The sequence below is a fragment of the Polypterus senegalus genome, chromosome 16 (assembly GCF_016835505.1).
Source record: "Polypterus senegalus isolate Bchr_013 chromosome 16, ASM1683550v1, whole genome shotgun sequence".
NCBI lineage: Eukaryota > Metazoa > Chordata > Cladistia > Polypteriformes > Polypteridae > Polypterus > Polypterus senegalus.
In genome coordinates this window covers 18,905,986-18,923,622 of record NC_053169.1, presented here as the reverse complement: position 1 = coordinate 18,923,622, position 17,637 = coordinate 18,905,986, and the positions used below count along the sequence as shown (strand labels likewise).

At 38.5% G+C, this 17,637-nt stretch overlaps 1 protein-coding gene across 1 annotated transcript in view; it reads left to right on the top strand.

Moving 5' to 3' along the window:
• The window catches only part of LOC120516958 (serum response factor-like), a 39,789-nt gene that overhangs the window by 9,294 nt on the left and 12,858 nt on the right, over positions 1 to 17,637 (top strand). The window contains exons 3-5 of the mRNA XM_039738996.1: positions 6,171 to 6,335; positions 7,182 to 7,295; positions 8,374 to 8,565. Of these exons, the coding sequence (XP_039594930.1) occupies positions 6,171 to 6,335; positions 7,182 to 7,295; positions 8,374 to 8,565 (471 nt within the window). The remainder of the gene's footprint in view (positions 1 to 6,170; positions 6,336 to 7,181; positions 7,296 to 8,373; positions 8,566 to 17,637) is intronic.

Genomic DNA, 17,637 nt, shown 5'->3' with positions numbered 1-17,637 from the left:
GCTACTGTTCCAGTGTGGTTTCCCTTTCTTTTTTAGATCCACAATCCTGATTCGGCTTTATAAATATACTGAAATTAACCGCATATTTTTTTATTAGTTTAATGCATCTGATTGTAATTAACCTGTAACAATATAATGGTCCACAGAATGGTCAAACTGTTCTCAATACAATAGCTGCTTTAGCGTTGTTACTCTCACCGCACCTTTTTCTTCTTCTTCTTTCAGCTGCTCCCATTAGGGGTTGCCACAGCGGATCATCTTTTTCCATATTACTCTCACCGCACCACTCGGAGTATTTATATCACTGTATCTGAGTGGGGAATCACAGCTGTGCAGCAGCTGATCGGAAAGAGAATTATCGGTATACAGCATCTAGCACATGGTGCCTCAGCTATGCTGTCTTTTGAACTGTTTTCATATCGACAAACGCTTCAGAGCCTTTCCTTTACGGACTTCACGGTTCAGAAACAGTTTCATCCCAAGAGCTATAAACGCACTCAATCAGTCCATCAAATGCTCCTTGTAGAACTGTTTGTACTTATAAGTACAATTACCTCACTGTAAACTGATTGTTCCTGCCTCATGCTGTATTCTTGCTGGGACTGCCGTGACACTGGATGGATATAATAATTTAACATGTACTACAAAGATATTTCAATATTCCTTAAAAGTTTTGAAGAATCGGTGTTCTAAGCTTACAGATGGCTTAACGTCTATTACATCTGATTGTATGGCGATTGGGTATTTGGAGAAAGAAAAGTAAGGACAGGAATTGGAGTTTAGTATGTTTGAAAGAGACAGTACTGCTGCAATAAATTATTTCATCAAAGGTAGCACACGGTGCAGCAAGCATCTTGCATGAGGCATGAACAATCACTGTGCCACCGTGTTCCCATGTTTAATAACATGCTTTAACTCCTATCATCATGAAAATATCAAGTATAAATCTCAGTATTTTAATTATTCAGAGAGCTGTAATATCACGAATGTAATGGATTCTGTGTCCTGTCAGATGAAGAGAAAGCACATTTAAGTGATTTACACACATAGAAGATCAAATACAAAACAAAGCATTTAACGTGCTACTTTAGTTACGATGGGGTATGAGAAACTAGTAAATTAAACGATTTTAAGGTGAAGTTTATGACATTCTACTTTAATGACAAAATAAACTACTTGATTAAAGTGGAAATTTCGAGATTAAAGTTGACTTTTTGTGCTTTTTTTCCCCACTGTGTGCCTTTTTTTTCCTACGTAACCTAATAAGCTTTCATATGACACTCAGATGGTGGGCTACGACTCGCCTTTTCACAGCGACTTTGATATCAGACAGCTTCTTTTTTTATTTCAGGCACTGTGCAACTTTGTGAACTTGAGCTTTCGAGTTTCTCTGACACGGTCTCACTCGATCAGCTTCCTTTTATTGATTATAAGCACTGTTTAAACCAACAAATAGTACTTTTTTCTTTGCCTCCACTTGATATTCACTGAAATTCTTCTGTTTTTCCCCCCGTGCTTTTGCCATTGCCTTTTCACAGAATGCTGAGCTTAAGGGCTATTTATATCGATTTGCATATTCAAAGAGGCTTAATTCTGGAGGAGGCGGGGCAGGACAGCAGGCACATGCGTTACTTTTCACACTGACCGGGATTTATGTAGCTGAAGAACGTGGAAGTTGGCGTTCGCACAGATTTATGCATCTGGATTTTTTTTTGTGTGTAAGCACATTTCTGCTTTTGCCCTTATGCCATGTTAGAGTGTCAATTCTACGCACAGCGTTATGCATGAGGCCCCTGGTAACTGCCTCCATCCATGGTAAATAACAGGTCATCATGGTACTTTGCCAATAAATTATAGTGTCATTGAAATTTATGAATCATTATGATCTGAAAACAATGTAGCTGTGAAGATTGTTTCTAGTGTAGTAGAACTCATAAGTACTGTCTTTTTTTTTTTTTTTTTTTTACTGAATGCATAAAGAATCGTGGAGCCATGGTGAGGGAACTTGTTTCTTCTTTCATTCATTTCTACATAAAGTTTAGTTGCTTACATTTTTGCATACCTGCTACAGTTTCAAGGTGCAGAAGAAGTGAGCCGCTGTGGCAAACGTCTGTGCATGTAATCATGTAGCCACAGAAGATGCTTCCACAGACAGTATATCATGCAGCAAGCACCACTCTCAGGTGTTTCACTGTTTTGCCATCAGGAGCAGCTGTTGAATAAATAAATGACTAAAATATAAAAATCCACAGGCTGAAGTGACCTCTCCTCAACATAAATTTGAAACAATAAACAAATCAGTAATTTAGGTTGCACAAAATGTTTTTCATTGTATTAAGAGAAAAGAGTGTGAAAATTCACCAATGCTTTTCAGTGGAATTTGAAATTTCAAAAATGTGTACAATGAACCATCCTTGTATATAATTTGATACTATCCGTATTTATGGTGTTCGCGTCAATACCCCGTATCTATGGTGTTCGCGTCAATACCTCTACTCGATACAAGTTAGAGCCATGCAATGGGACTCTGCCTCTGTAGTTAGAACATAACGTGACAAACGCGGACGCGTTGCATGATTGGCTAAGAATGTTCGAATGCTTCAGTGATGCCGCTGGACAACCGATGTTGGTTCGAGCAGATAACAGTAAGTTCGGTTGGTTTTTGGAACGTTGGTTTGGTGAGGCGTACTTTCCAGGACTAACATCATCGACGGCTCTGGAACCGTAAGTAATTTAGAACGTATCGCCATTTGCTTGGTACGTCGAAATCTATCTTTCGGCAGTTTGGTTTTGGCATCCATCATTCTGACTTCTATTTTCAAACTGAGTAATGACGGCTGGGTATTAACAACATTCATTGTTTAAATTTTAGCCGATCACAGATCTAAAATGACCACGCCAACATAATTATTACTCCGACTCTGACTAGAGTTGTAAAATACGGTTTGTTTTGAAAATTTGTTTGCCGGAAAAAAATCAAATGAGGTGCGTCGAAGAGCTGAGTTCACATCTTGCAGCCCCGTTTAAACAGGAAGCACTTCATTACATCGGCCGAAAAGATCTATTTTAAGCACAAATCAGTGCCATGATGATAAAATCATTTCAAGGACTTAAAAAAAACATAATTCTTTGCAGAGAAAGTATGGATTTCACAAACGTAGAATTTATAGCCCGATTCGATCAGGCTCCCAGTCGCTATTGTTAAAGGTAACTAATTTTAACAAATTTTGTTAAATAAGTGTACCAGATTTCAACAAATCTGCACACATTCTGTATAGTTGGAGTCAAGTTCTTTAATTTTGACTGACTGACATGGTGACCACAGTAAGTGCTTTTCACATTATATGTGAATGCACTGAAATGAGAGGCATTTACCAAAAAAAACAAAAGGATGATTTGGAACAAAGTAAATTACTATCTTTTAAGTAATGGGTAAATACACAAAGATCTTATGATGCTAATGTTTAAAGTAGTAAAAAGTAATGCTTCTTTGACATTATAAGGCTGATGTGAAGTAAGTGATGAATCTCACTGGTGATCCCGGGCATTGTGTTTTTGTGCTGCTGTACAGTATTAGAGCCTCTTACACTCTCTTGGACAACATGTATCACTGCACCCTGTCAAATCAATGGATCAATCTGGGGATCTGCTCAGGATTTAATATTCTGAATTTTGCCATATATACAGGTCACTTGAACAAGTATCTTTTTTAGAGAGCTTGCACTAATCTTTTTAGAAATTTCTGAGAAGTGGCAGAACTCTTAAGATTTGCATCCAAAGCCTAATCTTAAGGAGTGTGAAGCTGTGAAGAGCTTCTCGGTCCATAAGGAAAGCTTAGGTATGGTGCTGAATCATTGGCACACTACACTGAAACTAAACACTGTGGCATATTTAACTCTTAAGATCTATCATTTTCAGACATGCAAATTACATTTTGCAAGCTCCATATTATAGTTGTACTGAAGTTCATAAGGAGCAATATGCTAAATCTTGCTAAAAAGTCATTTTCTGATGGTTCTGCTGCTATGTATTGTCTGCAGTTTAAAAAAATGTAAGTAGCCTTTTCCACACCCACATGATAAAGAAGTGTATGCGTTCTTAATGGTATGCACATGTTACCATAGGGTGACATATGACACTTTCCAACAATTGGCTGAAACACTTCTTGGTTTGATATTCTAAAATTAGCCACAGTGGCAGTTTTCACCAGTACAATCTGTACTATAACATCTCAATAACATTTTAGCACTCGTAAACCAGTGTGTTTTACCTACTTCCAAGTCTTTATGTTTCTGCTTATAGGTCATGCTGCACTCCTTTATTTTGTCAAATTAATCTTTTCTCTGGGGTTTCCAGTGCTGCATCATGGCTCAGATTGTAGCACAGTTATGGTGTGGAGTTTACACCTTCTCCTGCACCCCAAGTTCCTTCCACTTGCCAGAGATGCATGTTAGATTGATCAGTGAATCTTTACTGCCCCACATTGGACTGGCATATCATCCAGTCTTAATTTCTTCCTTATACCCAATGCTGTTAGGAAAGGCTCTTATTTCCAGATACCCTGTTTGAAATAGACGAGTTCCAAAACTGAATAAATTCATCTTTGTGTTTTAAACTGAGCATTTTTTTAAATTAAGAATTATGTGTTCATGTTTTTAATACATTTTCACAATACATGGCTTACTTTAGCCTTATTTTAGTTATTATACATGTTCAGTAGTAGTAAATATTCACATAATAGTCACATACTTGCTTTGATCCAGTTTGAATTAAAATTGGCATATTGAACAAGTGACATGTTCGCAAGAAGTGATTCCAAAATCAGTGAAAAGGAAACCTTTATTAGTCCAAAATAGGGCAATACATGGTGGACACTAATAAAAAAATTAAAGCCTGCATGAGTGGTAAAGCTATACTAGCTTTGTATAGTGGTACCAAACTTTATCCCTTTGCATATCCATCTAATTATTGTGGTACTGCTTCTTCAAAGATGCAGTTGTCCCCTAATTGTTTGGTGGATTGTTGACTAGATCTCTGTGGAAAGTAGAAGGGGTTTATAAAGGCACTTGGATAGCCTGCCATACAAATCCTGCTATGTTGTATCTGTAGGCCTTCACGATATCTCCTGACTGGCCTAACAGCCTTCCTCCAGTCATAGTCACCTGCTTCGCATAACAACACAGCCAACCTGAGCTATGATGCTTAGAGTTGATCACACAAAGTCCAACAATTCAGCCTCCGTCCAACGCAGTCAGTTGTTTGTGGAAGCACAATTATCCTAGGGTCACCATGACTTCGTACAGTCTAGTTATCAACTTGGCCCTTTGATGGACTAGAAGTCCTGTCCATCAGTACATTATGGCATTGAAACAATCCCACCTAAAAGTAACACTACGAGTCATTGTAAAAACTAGCACACATATTGATGATGGACAGGTAATTGGCCTATTAGAATTGGGAGCAGGAGCTGCTGGCTGGACTGAAAGTGCCTTATGATGTGAGCTAATTGTATTTGATTTAACGTGTGCATATGCTAAGATCCTTTGATAAGTACCCAAGACTGTTTGCCCATTTAAATAGCATGGAGGCTAAAAGGCTCCACTTAAACTCACAGAACCCTCATGCTGTTCATCTGGCAACAGGGTGACACTTTTGCAGTTGTGTATCTGCCAAGCAGTTACATATTCGGTGCAAACTGACTCCTTGTCCTTCACATGAAAGGATATACCATAGGATATACCAAGGCACTGGATAAACAAAAGGTAAAGCCCAACTTTAATACTGTCATGGCCACAAATCTGAGATGATATAAAAGTAATTCTGTCCAAACATTGGGTTGCTGGCTCAATGTAACATGAATATTTCACTTCAGTTACAGCTTTTCATATTCAAGTCTAAATAAGGTTGTATTTGATTTGTTTGAGAAGGCAAGACTATATACAAACATTGAATGGCACCAGAGAGGAATAAAGTAGTGGCATAAACCTGAAAGAATCACAAGATTGTGATGCCACTTTAGTTGAATGTTGCCTGGATGCTTGTCGTTTCTATGTTTAATGTGTTGCATTTTCTCCATGGTCTTTACTTGTCAGCCAGATGTTAGCCTAAACCCCCACCTCTTCACCACCACCTTCACAACTCAATTCGGTTTTATCTGATTTGTCGTGCAGGCACTTCTCTCCCACCCGGGACCCCAACCATTCCTATTGGCCAGTTACAGCCGCACTCAATTGCCATCCAAGGTCAGCAAGGTCAGACGATCACAGCCACTGCCGCACAGGGGCAGCCAGGGCAGCAGACTGTGTTCCGGTTTCCAGCTGCTGTCTCCTTAGCAGGTTGGTGTACTGCTTTTAAAAGAGGGCACAGGAAAGGATAACCCTGTAGTCTTTCAAGCAGTGATGGAAAATTTTATAAAGTTAAAGTACATCTTGATTAAATCCATGGCCAATGCATATAAATATAAAAACCTAACATAATAAAGGAATACACTACAACACCTATTCATTAATAATGACAAATGTGCCTCATGTGCTGTGTTGATTTTAGCAAAAAACAGTCTGGGCCTTGGTCCTCTGTCTAAGTGATTTCCTATTGCTGGCATAATGTTTTATCAGCTTGTATAATGTAGATACATAAACCTTTTCCTTTTCTGGCACTAGAGTGCGGATTGTAGGGGTTGTGTCAAGCACTAAATATGCTTGCTAAATGTGTTTTAAATTTGCCTCAGGTTTCTAAAAATGTATGTTATGAATAACATGGAAAGAAAGTTAATTGGCAAAGCTAGAGGCTTAAAATATCTCCGGCTATGTTCAGTGGACAAAATCTTAAAAGGTTTTTAATCAGTGCTGTTGTTTGAGACCCAAAGCTCAACTTACTTTCGAGGTACTGCTGAAAAGTTACAAGTTGAACTCTTGAGCTGATGTTGGGTGAACTGTGATGTCCCTGGTGTTTTTGAATGTCATGTCATTCCTTAAATCGGGCAGAATGTGATGGTTGATGTCAAGACTTCGGTTTGTTTTGTTTTCTCTCTCTCTCAACCTAATTTGGACATTACAGATTTGGTCACGGGTCATTGAAACTGGATTAAACATGAGGAAAATCCCAGTCGAGGAATAGACTGCTTTGGACATCCATCTGTATAGACCTCCATGGAATGACTGTCATGTCTGTCTGTATTGCAGGGGGAGCAATGGCTCCACAGCTGCAAGCAATCCAGGTCCATCCATCAACACAACACAGCTCCACCTCCAGCGAGAGCGGGCCAGAAATCTCTCAGGCAGCCACCTGCTCTACAGGTAATCCATCATAAACTAAGTTATTTATCACAATGTGTGGAAGAAACATTGAGAGGTCCAGTTTATGCTGTCTAACACACTTTTAAAGCTGATTGTGGAATGCTGTGATCAGTTATATCCTCCGTATTACAAGGAGCTTTTAACAGTCTTGGTGGAAGTCCAAAGATGACCTCCTCCTACAAGGAGATATAGGATAAGTTGAATATGTTCAATCTATGCAACACAAGTGAAGAAAAAACACAAGAGAAATCTTTCAGCTTATGAACAGAATACACTAGAATGTCAGCTGTTAGTTTAAAATAAGTTGTCAAGTGGGAGGGTGCCCGGGAAGAATTTAAATAAACATTATTATGAAATTACTAAAAACAAAAATATTTCACTCTATTATGCTGAACGAATTGGTTGGCATTATGACATAAAATAGGTAATGCAAGTGAGTTATGCTGAACTGAGTAGATCTTTCTTTTATGTTTCAAGATGTGTCTAAACTACAAGGGTTCACTTTTGCCATTTTAATGAGAAAGAAACGGTACTTGCAAGTTCAGTATCACTTCATTTTTTTGTTGCTTCCTTTTGACCACCTTGCACCGCTGTTGGTCTGTTGTAAGCATTCTAGCTGTATTAGACATTTATGAATTTTAATGTAGTAACTTAAGCACGGACTTCAGGTGAAGAGTGACATCTAAATGTTGAAGTTCCCTGCAGATCACATTGGTGAACACTGCTAATGTATACAAAGTAGTCATTAATTTCTCCTCCCTGCACTTGTATAATGAGGAATGTATTTCTGAGGCCAATACTGCCACCTGCAGCCATCCACAAGAACTTATCCACTGGTTAGTTGTAGCTCTGAGCTGTCCTAGTTGGTATTTTCAGGTACTACAAAAATAAAACCTTACAACTCAATTAGTATTTAATTGGGAAGCAAAACTGAATAGCTTCTTTCAGGTGGTTCTGTTATAGTTTACTACAATGCTAAAATATCTTAATGTGAAATGTTTTATTGAATGAAAGTATTTTTATTATTTCTCTCTTGGCTTATTGCTTGTGCTTTCTTTTTTGGGTACTATATCTGCAGTTACCCTGCCTGCAACAATTGTGACATCTTCGGTGCCAACATCTGTGGCAGGTCATATGATGTACCCAAGCCCTCATGCAGTGATGTATGCCTCCACGCCCACACTGGCCGATGGCAGCCTGGCTGTGCTCAACGCATTCTCACAAACCCCCTCTGGTATTCAGGTATCCCATGGTCAAGTTCAAGAGCAAGGTGAGAAGAAAAAAAGTATACTGATGCCAAATAGTGAACTTAAATATATAGAACTTGTGAGTCTGTTAATGGAGCAAATATATAAAATGGGAGAACTAATGGTTGCTAATCACAGGTTAATGAAAACCTCTGTCCATCCATGAAAAACATCCAAGTACATATATTCATCCATCCATTTTCCATCCCGCTGAATCCGAACACAGGGTCACGGGGTTCTGCTGGAGCCAATCTCAGCCAACACAGGGCACAAGGCAGGAACCAATCCTGGGCAGGGTGCCAGCCCACCACAGCAAGTACATATATTGTCTCATAAAACATTCCTATCAGTAGAAGGTCATCTGCTTACCTATTATGAGGGTAAATCAAAATGTAAAGGCAATTTGAAAATTATGCTGTAACCACAATGGATAGAATCTGATACAATATAACACATTTGTAATGGCTTATGGGTAGTCTGAGTACACACAGCACTCTGTCGTTAGTGTAGTCGAAGCCAGGGTCAAATGAACATGGATGCTCAGCTGTGGGATTGCACTGTTGTTAAACAACACAGCATAGTGAGAAGTCTTTGGGTAGCAGAAGTAAAACCTACTAAAATTCAGAGAAAGATGAATTACTTTTTGATTTATCTTTGTATTTAAGCTGAACAATTCAGACTAGGTTTATGGGGTACTAGTGTCTCTCTCAGCAACAACAGATCAAATAAAAAAATAATTAATAAAAGCAAAACCTGGACAGGGCGCAGTCGCCCAAACATTTAATCTCTGTACATTTAGAATCGCCTGTTTACCTAACCTGCCTCTCTTTGGGACATGGGAGGGAAGAGTGGAGTACCTGAAGAAAAACTTACACAGTCATGTTGAAAATGAGCACTGCCCACAGAGACAAGGACTGGACTGGACTGGGATCCAAACCCTTACATTTTGGGGCTGTGAGGATATAACGTCAACAACTGTGCCATCGTGCACCCAGAGAAGGTTGTAATGTAAGTTATCAAGAATTGATTTTCCTAATACATTTTGGCTTGTAATGTGACCTCTCCATAATGCGTAATGCAAATACGTAATAAGTACTTCTTTATCTGTGAGAGGGGAAATAAAAATATTTAACACATGAAGTTGTGTATGAGTTAATAATGCTAAACAGTATTAGAGGCAAAGCCAAAAAGACTAACCAGTTGACTCCTGGCTTCATGTGGAGTATCTGAAAAGCAGCCTACAGTGGCTGGCCATATGCTCATCTTCACTCCCAAATGTGGGTGTGGGATTAATTGATAAAGCAAAATAAATCGTTAAGCACGTGGGAGAAGTAAATCTTAAATCAAGGAATATACTCCTCATCATCTTTGTTTGGAAAGACATTCAGCTTGCTTGTTCAAATGATTTAAATTATTTTTGGGATGTATTTATAGATTTTCACAGGCTATACAACTGTGATGTGCTTTTAATAGCTGCTTTGTGCTTCCATTTTTTGGGTATATCTTCAACATGATAGAAAAAAGATTATATTTGTTTGAAGTCATACAGTTTTAAGCATTTTTTTTTTTACATTTTCAGTATTAAAGTAACTTGCTTATTTCCTTTTGCACATGTACACAAATTAAACCATTCTACCTCATTCAGATTAACATTAAAGAGAATATTTACCTCAGGAAGTCAATTCATCCTGTGAGTTCTATGAGGAGTCATACTTAAAGCGTGTCATCGACCGAGTGAACACACTGGTCACAAAAGAAATGTTGGAGCACCAACTGGGTCACCCCTTTTAATATTTAAAGTGTCCAAAATAAACAGGTGCTTGATGGCACATAGAATAACAACAAAACTCAAAAGTAATGCAAAAATGGGTAATCAAGGTGGTTCAAGGTTCTTTAGAGTGGTGGGATCTCCGTTCTGCAGTCTGTTCTCTCCAGAACGAGATGACCCCTCCCATGAGCATCTTGGCTTTATAGTGGGCAGACAGAAAGGGGCAGAATCATTTGCCCTCATTGGGTGGTTTCTCAGGGCTGTGGGATAAAGAAGAGCGGATACCATCCATATCAACACTTCCAGGAGTAGTAGTGTTAACCTCAGATGAATCCGGAAGGCAAACTTCAGACACGCATACACAACACAAGTAAGCTTTACGTTGAGAAACAAGCATGTCTTTGTTATGTACCGTCCATATTAAGATCTGGCAGAACTTGATATACCCATAAATACTCCCATGTTATTAAATAGAAACATTTCAACAATCAATCAAAGTAATTTGTTCTCTGATATACACAGCAACTTTTTTTTTAAACTTATTTTTATATTTGTATTTTACTATTTTTGTATGTGGAGCTTCAGGTGGAAAAAAAGTGCTCCCCAGTAAATTTCAGGTCTGTGCACAGCTAAATGGGGGATTTGGCAATAAAAGCATCTCATTGTCTGTCAACTCGCAACATCAGCTACATTCACTTTAGAAGACAGAAATATGACTTTGAAGTTACCAGTCATGGATTTAAAAAGTTTTGAGATGTTATATTTACTTATTGACATTTTCACACATAGGTGACTAATTTTCTATGTCACAGTTTAGGTTCTGTTTTTTGCTTTGTATGATTTGTCTTGGTTAAAAGCAAACTAAATTCTCCTACGTCAACCATGCACAGAATGACAACACTATAACATACGAGGTGTGGCAGAAAAGTAATGAGACTGATTTTTTATTTACCAAAGTTTTTATTTTTTTAAACATCAATGTTATCCCCTTCAAAGTAGTACCCTTGGGCAGCTACACACCGATGGAGACGTTGTTCCCACTGTTTGTAGCAGCGCTGGAATTCTTCAACCGGTATGGTCTTCAGCATGCCCGTTACACTCTTTTGGATGTTTTCTAAAGTCCCGAAATGACGTCCTTTGAGGACATTTTTCAGTTTAGGAAAAAGGAAAAAGTCGCACGGACTGAGGTCAGGTGAATAAGGGGGCTGGGGAACCACAGGAATGCCTTTTGAGGTCAAAAATTCTGTTATGGAGAGGGCAGTTTTTCGGCACCATTTTGGTACAGACCTTTCGCATGTGCAAATGTTCAGTCAAAATTTGATGAACGGTAAATCTGTTCAAATTTAATTGTTCACTCAACATTCTTAATGTTAAACGACGGTCTGATCTCACAAGAGTGTTCACACGTTCGATGTTTTCATTGGTTTTCGAAGTTGAAGTCCTCCCTGAACGGTGTTCATCTTCAACGTGCTTTCTGCCTTCCAAAAATGATTTGTGCCAGCGAAAAACTTGAGCTCGGGATAAAGAATGTTCCCCATAGGCCTGTTTTAACTTTTCAAACGTCACACTTGCCGTTTAATGGCACAACGTTGCTCCAAATTCCGCTGTTCCATTTTGCGTGATGCACAACCAAAAACACAACTTCGCTAATAGCAGTCACAAAAATCACGTAGTTAACGGAAGGAGTTAAAACTCGCACTGAGCTATGGGAGGGTACTGATACACGTGCTCTATTAAGGACAACAGCGCAGCGTTGCCAGATCGCTTGCAGTGTTGCCAGTCTCATTACTTTTCTGTCACACCTCGTATATTACATACAGTGGGTACGGAAAGTATTCAGACCCCCTTCAATTTTTCACTCTTTGTTATATTGCAGCCATTTGCTAAAATCATTTAAATTATTTTTTTCCCTCATTAATGTACACACAGCACCCCATATTGACAGACAAAAAAAAGAATTTTTGAAATTGTTGCAGATTTATTAAAAAAAGAAAAACTGAAATATCACATGGTCCTAAGTATTCAGACCCTTTGCTCAGTATTTAGTAGAAGCACCCTTTTGAGCTAACACAGCCAGGAGTCTTCTTGGGAAAGATGCAACAAGTTTTTCACACCTGGATTTGGGGATCCTCTGCCATTCCTCCTTGCAGATCCTCTCCAGCTCTGTCAGGTTGGATGGTAAATGTTGGTGGACAGCCATTTTTAGGTCTCTCCAGAGATGCTCAATTGGGTTTAAGTCAGGGCTCTGTCTGGGCCTTTCAAGAACAGTCACAGAGTTGTTGTGAAGCCACTCCTTCGTTATTTTAGCTGTGTGCTTAGGATCATTGTCTTGTTGGAAGGTAAACCTTCGGCCCAGTCTGAGGTCCTTAGCACTCTGGAGATGGTTTTTGTCCAGGATATCCCTGTACTTGGCCGCATTCATCTTTCCCTCGATTGCAACCAGTCGTCCTGTCCCTGCAGCTGAAAAACACCCCCACAGCATGATGCTGCCACCGCCATGCTTCACTGTGGGGACTGTATTGGACAAGTGATGAGCAGTGCCTGGTTGTCTCCACACATACTGCTTAGAATTAAGGCCATCTTTTTTTGTCTGTCAATATGGGGTGCTGTGTGTACATTAATGAGGGAAAAAATCAATTTAAATGATTTTAGTAAATGGCTGCAATATAACAAAGAGTGAAAAATTGAAAGGGGTCTGAATACTTTCCGTACCCACTGTATGTTAGTGGGATGCTGGCAGTTATATCTAGAGCTAAAGAAAGTTTACCAAAAGTAGGTCTAGAGGATATGTTATGAAAAGCATGCATGCCATCACTTAAAACCCTGTCTTAACAATTTAAGGATTTGCATGAATATTGCTTTTTAGTGAGGTGCTTGGTGACAAGTGGCATCAACATGTATAGGCTGTCTGCTATAAATTCAAAACCGTAGTATAATCCTTCTCATATAATTGGGACACTTTACAACAGACTAATGTTTTATCCATAAGGTTCATGTCCTGCCAAGGCTAAGAAAAAAAGGATGGTTGGCTTAATGGTCAATGAGATTTTTTTTAAGATGGCAGAAGAAGCTCAGCATTCATAAACTGTGCATATGCCAGGAAACTAGTAACTCTTTGTTGCACTGATATTTGTGATGGCATTGCTCTGATAAACTGTCACATGTGTGATGTAGTTTTTTGGCAAATAACTGTACTTGAAACTCCTTCCCTTCTCTGCCTGTTAGTCTGACAAGAGTAACAATGTATTTATCAGAATTGTACATACTTGCATTTGGTCCCAGAGCCTCTGTAGGGCCTTTGACTCGACAGTACTGGCATTCCAAACAGCTCTTCTGTCTGCCTTCACTCTTCACCTTCTTGATGTCCAATCTTTTCCGGTCTTTCTAGGTGTCACTGAGTCAAGCAAGATAGGATTTCCTCTCCTAGCACTGATTGCAGGGCTTCCCACTCTGCATCTTTCTTGGGTCTCTGTCAGTCAACACATGTTGAAAGTGGCCTTTCCTTTGTGGTTTGATGATTGTGACTAGAAACATATCCTGAAATAAATAACCAGAACTAGCAGGTTAGTTCTAGTTAGCCTTGAGGCAAGGCCACAATACAGGCAGGACTTTACAGTATATATTAAATCACACTGGTGTTGGAGCATTTTATAATTTTTGTACTTCCCGCATTTTATTAAAAATAACAGCAATAATAAAATGCAATTACATGTATTCAGAGACTACATTATATGCATGCTCTTTTAACAGCACTTTTACCATATCATGTAGTTAAAAAGTGATATGATATGAATGGTGGCTCAACAGCTTTCATATAAACAACAGTTTCCAACTCAAGTGATTTCAAAATTGTATTGAATGGTGGCCCCTTTAGAGTTGTTCGTAGTACAGGAACTGTGACAAAATGTAGTTCAAATTTATTAAACATAACATTTTTGAAAGAAATACCCAATGTAGTGCTAAAATATCTATTAAGTCCTAGAGCAGTTCTGGCGCTTACCTATGAATTACAATGTCGGAGGGGAAAAAAAAAATCAGTAATTATAATGTACAGGGTGGTCCAGATCTAATTATGCAATTTTCATTACACTACAACTTAAGTTTCTTACATAGAGAATTCACAAAAAATTCTTTTTGTTGGCAATAGATGGCAGCACCTGCCCTGCATTCCAAAATGGCAGGGAGAAGGTTGTCTTGTCTTGTCTTGTATTGTTTTCCTGCATTGCATTGAAAGTTGCATAATTAGATCTGGACCACCCTGTATAGATAATGGAGCTTTGAGGTTGTTTTATACTGTAACCAAGTAGATATTTGTTCACTCTATGCTTACGTAATTCTGTTATTTTGCATTAATTTCTAAATAAATCATTATTTTACTTTTACAGTTACAACTTACTTCAAGCAGCAGGAGAGATGAGCAACTGTACCAGCAGCTTGTATGTGCACTTCTCTCCTGGCGTTTGACTAACTTGTATTGAGGATCCATTTCGCAGTGTGCTAGCAATGTAGTTTAAGACACCATGATAGATTGTTCACAAGGATTAAAGTGCCATCGGGTGTCACTCTAGATAGTGCTGTTAGAGGGATAAGGATCATTGTGCATCCAATCCTGTCTGATAAATAAGCAAAACATTTCATACTAAAAAATGCCTGAGCCTGGGACATTCCCAAGTCATATATTCCAGTGAGACAGGTGTCTGCCAACATCATTGACAGTTATTCTTGACCCAGGTAATTTTTGGGTAATCGGAGTTAAGGGAAATGTGTGTGATGTGCAGTTTAAAGTTTATTTAGTCCATGCTTTACATAAATTGATGAGTTTATTTTGTTGATAGCTACCTTTCATTCATTATCTGAAATTCTAATAAAAAAGATTTTAAAGGAAAAAAAAACACATTTGGTGATATTGTCCATAACTTCATCATTGCTAGATAGTGTAGTTTTAACTGCATATATTGAGAGGGATTGAATAGATTATATATGAAAATGTGCCACTCCACCAATTTGTCACATAATGTCAGAATCATAATTATTCACAGTTGTTTAATGACATTGTTTGGTGTAATGCTTAATGTAATATGACTATATAACAGTAAAGTTACTGTGATTACATTACCTGTGCAACAGCTTATTTTAGACATTTGGAAAAATCCTTATCTTTTGCAATGATGTTTTTTCCGTTATCCAAATCTGGGAAAAACAAATTTCTTTATGAAGAATAATATAAAGCCTTTTTAGGATTTGGCAAATTTATTTATTTTGTTCTAATATAAGTCTGCCAGAGCTGTGTCTCTCTTCTGTTTTGCTTTTGATGCTTTAGTTTAAAGTCAACTCCAGAATTATTGGTACCCCTCATGACAACGAGTTAAACATTAATATATAACATGAGTCAATTAAGTGTAAGCCTAATCTTTAATTATTTTTTTTTTTAATTAAAAATATAGCTGTCAAAAATACTGGCACTCCCATTGTTAATACAGGGGTGGCAGTGGTAGCACTGCTACCTCGCAGTAAGGAGATCTGGATTTGCACCCCGGGTCTCCCCTGCATGGAGTTTGCATGTTCTCCCCCATTTGCCTGGGTTTCCTCCATAAGTCCAAAGACATGCAGGTTAGGTGGACTGGCAACACTAAACTAACTGTAGTGGGTATGTGGTGTGTGCATGTGAGTGAGTGTGTTCACCCTGCTAAACTCTGGAGCCCAGTCCTGGGATTGTTCCTGCCTTCTGCTCTGTGCTTTCTGGGATAGGCTCCAGCATCCCTCAACGCAGCTCAGGATTCAGCAGGCTTAGAACATGGTATGATTAATATTGACCCATAACATCACTGCCTGTTTTATATAGTTTTTAACCAGGTCAGAGAACATTTGTAGAGGGGTCTTGGATGACTTGCCAATGCTGAATGTTTCCAGTTTTTTTTAAATATGGGTTTTCACTTGGGTTAAAATCTGGAGACTGAATGGTCATTTCAAAACTTTAAATCTGAGTGCGTGAGACCATTTCTGTGTTGATTTTGAATTGTGCGTGGGGTCATTATTTTATGATATTACACCAATGGCCAAGGTTCCTTTCTTTCTGGCAGAGGCATTCAAGTCTTGGGCTGTAATTTGCCAGTATGTAGTGGAATTCATTTTTCTATCAGCCTTCAGAAAAGGCAGTGGATCACATGCAAAACAGACCCCAAGCATCAATGATCCACCACATTTCACAGTGGAGAGCAACTGCATATCTTTATATGTAGTCAAACTTGACAATGGTGTACGTGACCAAAAAGTTAAGTTTATCTTGTCTGAACACGAGACCTGATTACATTAGCAGCTTCAATGATGCTTGGCAGACTTCAGGCACTGCGCTGTGGCTTATTCTTAAGAAGAGATTCCTTTGTGAAACTCTTCAAAAAAGCCACTAGTTTTAGGGTGCTGTACTGTGATAGCCATGGTGGATGCAATGAGAAGTCAAGCAAAATAACACCTATATTGGCTAACTAAAAAGAATACAATATGCAAGCTTTCATGGCAGCTCAGGCCCCTTCAGGCAAAATCGTGACTGACATCTTGACATCATTCTCATTGCAAAAAGGCACTAAAAACTAAAAGATGAAAGAGTGTCTTAGTACATTCTGGCTTGCTTGTGCTTTTGACAAATAGCACATTTTTTAGGCTATTGATGAATAAATCATTGTAATAATTTAGTTTGTGAGTGCTTTTAAGGGCTTCTCATTTTATTTCTGGTGGTTGGAACACTTATTTGATAAAGGGATAGTCTGAATAGTCTCAAGTAGATGCAACAGCTTCATGGTTCCTAATGTAAGTAGAAAAACTAAAAGGAACCAGTGAGGCCAAAAACACAAGTGAATGCAAACAGAAGCAGTGCACTTGCAAGCAAACTACAAACAAGGCAATGTTGAGTCAAGGCAAGTGTTGGAATTGGTGGTGGGTGCTGCTCAACATCATTTCTCAGTTTGTCTTTATGTGTTATGTTAGGCAGCATGGGGTAGAGCAATGTGCCATTCCGAAATGTAAACTTAAAGGCAACTTTAAAGTGAATGTTGCATTACAACAGTTTTGTTCATTTGATTAGATAGGATAGATATAATATGACCAATCTGCTTGTTGAAAACAGTCACAAATCCACAATGAGTTCTAGTACGAGCCATAAGCATTGTCTGACATGCATTCCCTTACTTCAGACACTATCCTGTCACTTGTAACAGATTCATAAAATGATCTGCTTTCTTCTGTAAATTTCAAAAATTCAATTACACGTGTGAAGTTGATTGCTCACTCTTGAATATTTTGACCTTTGTATTCATCATTCATTTTAAAAATA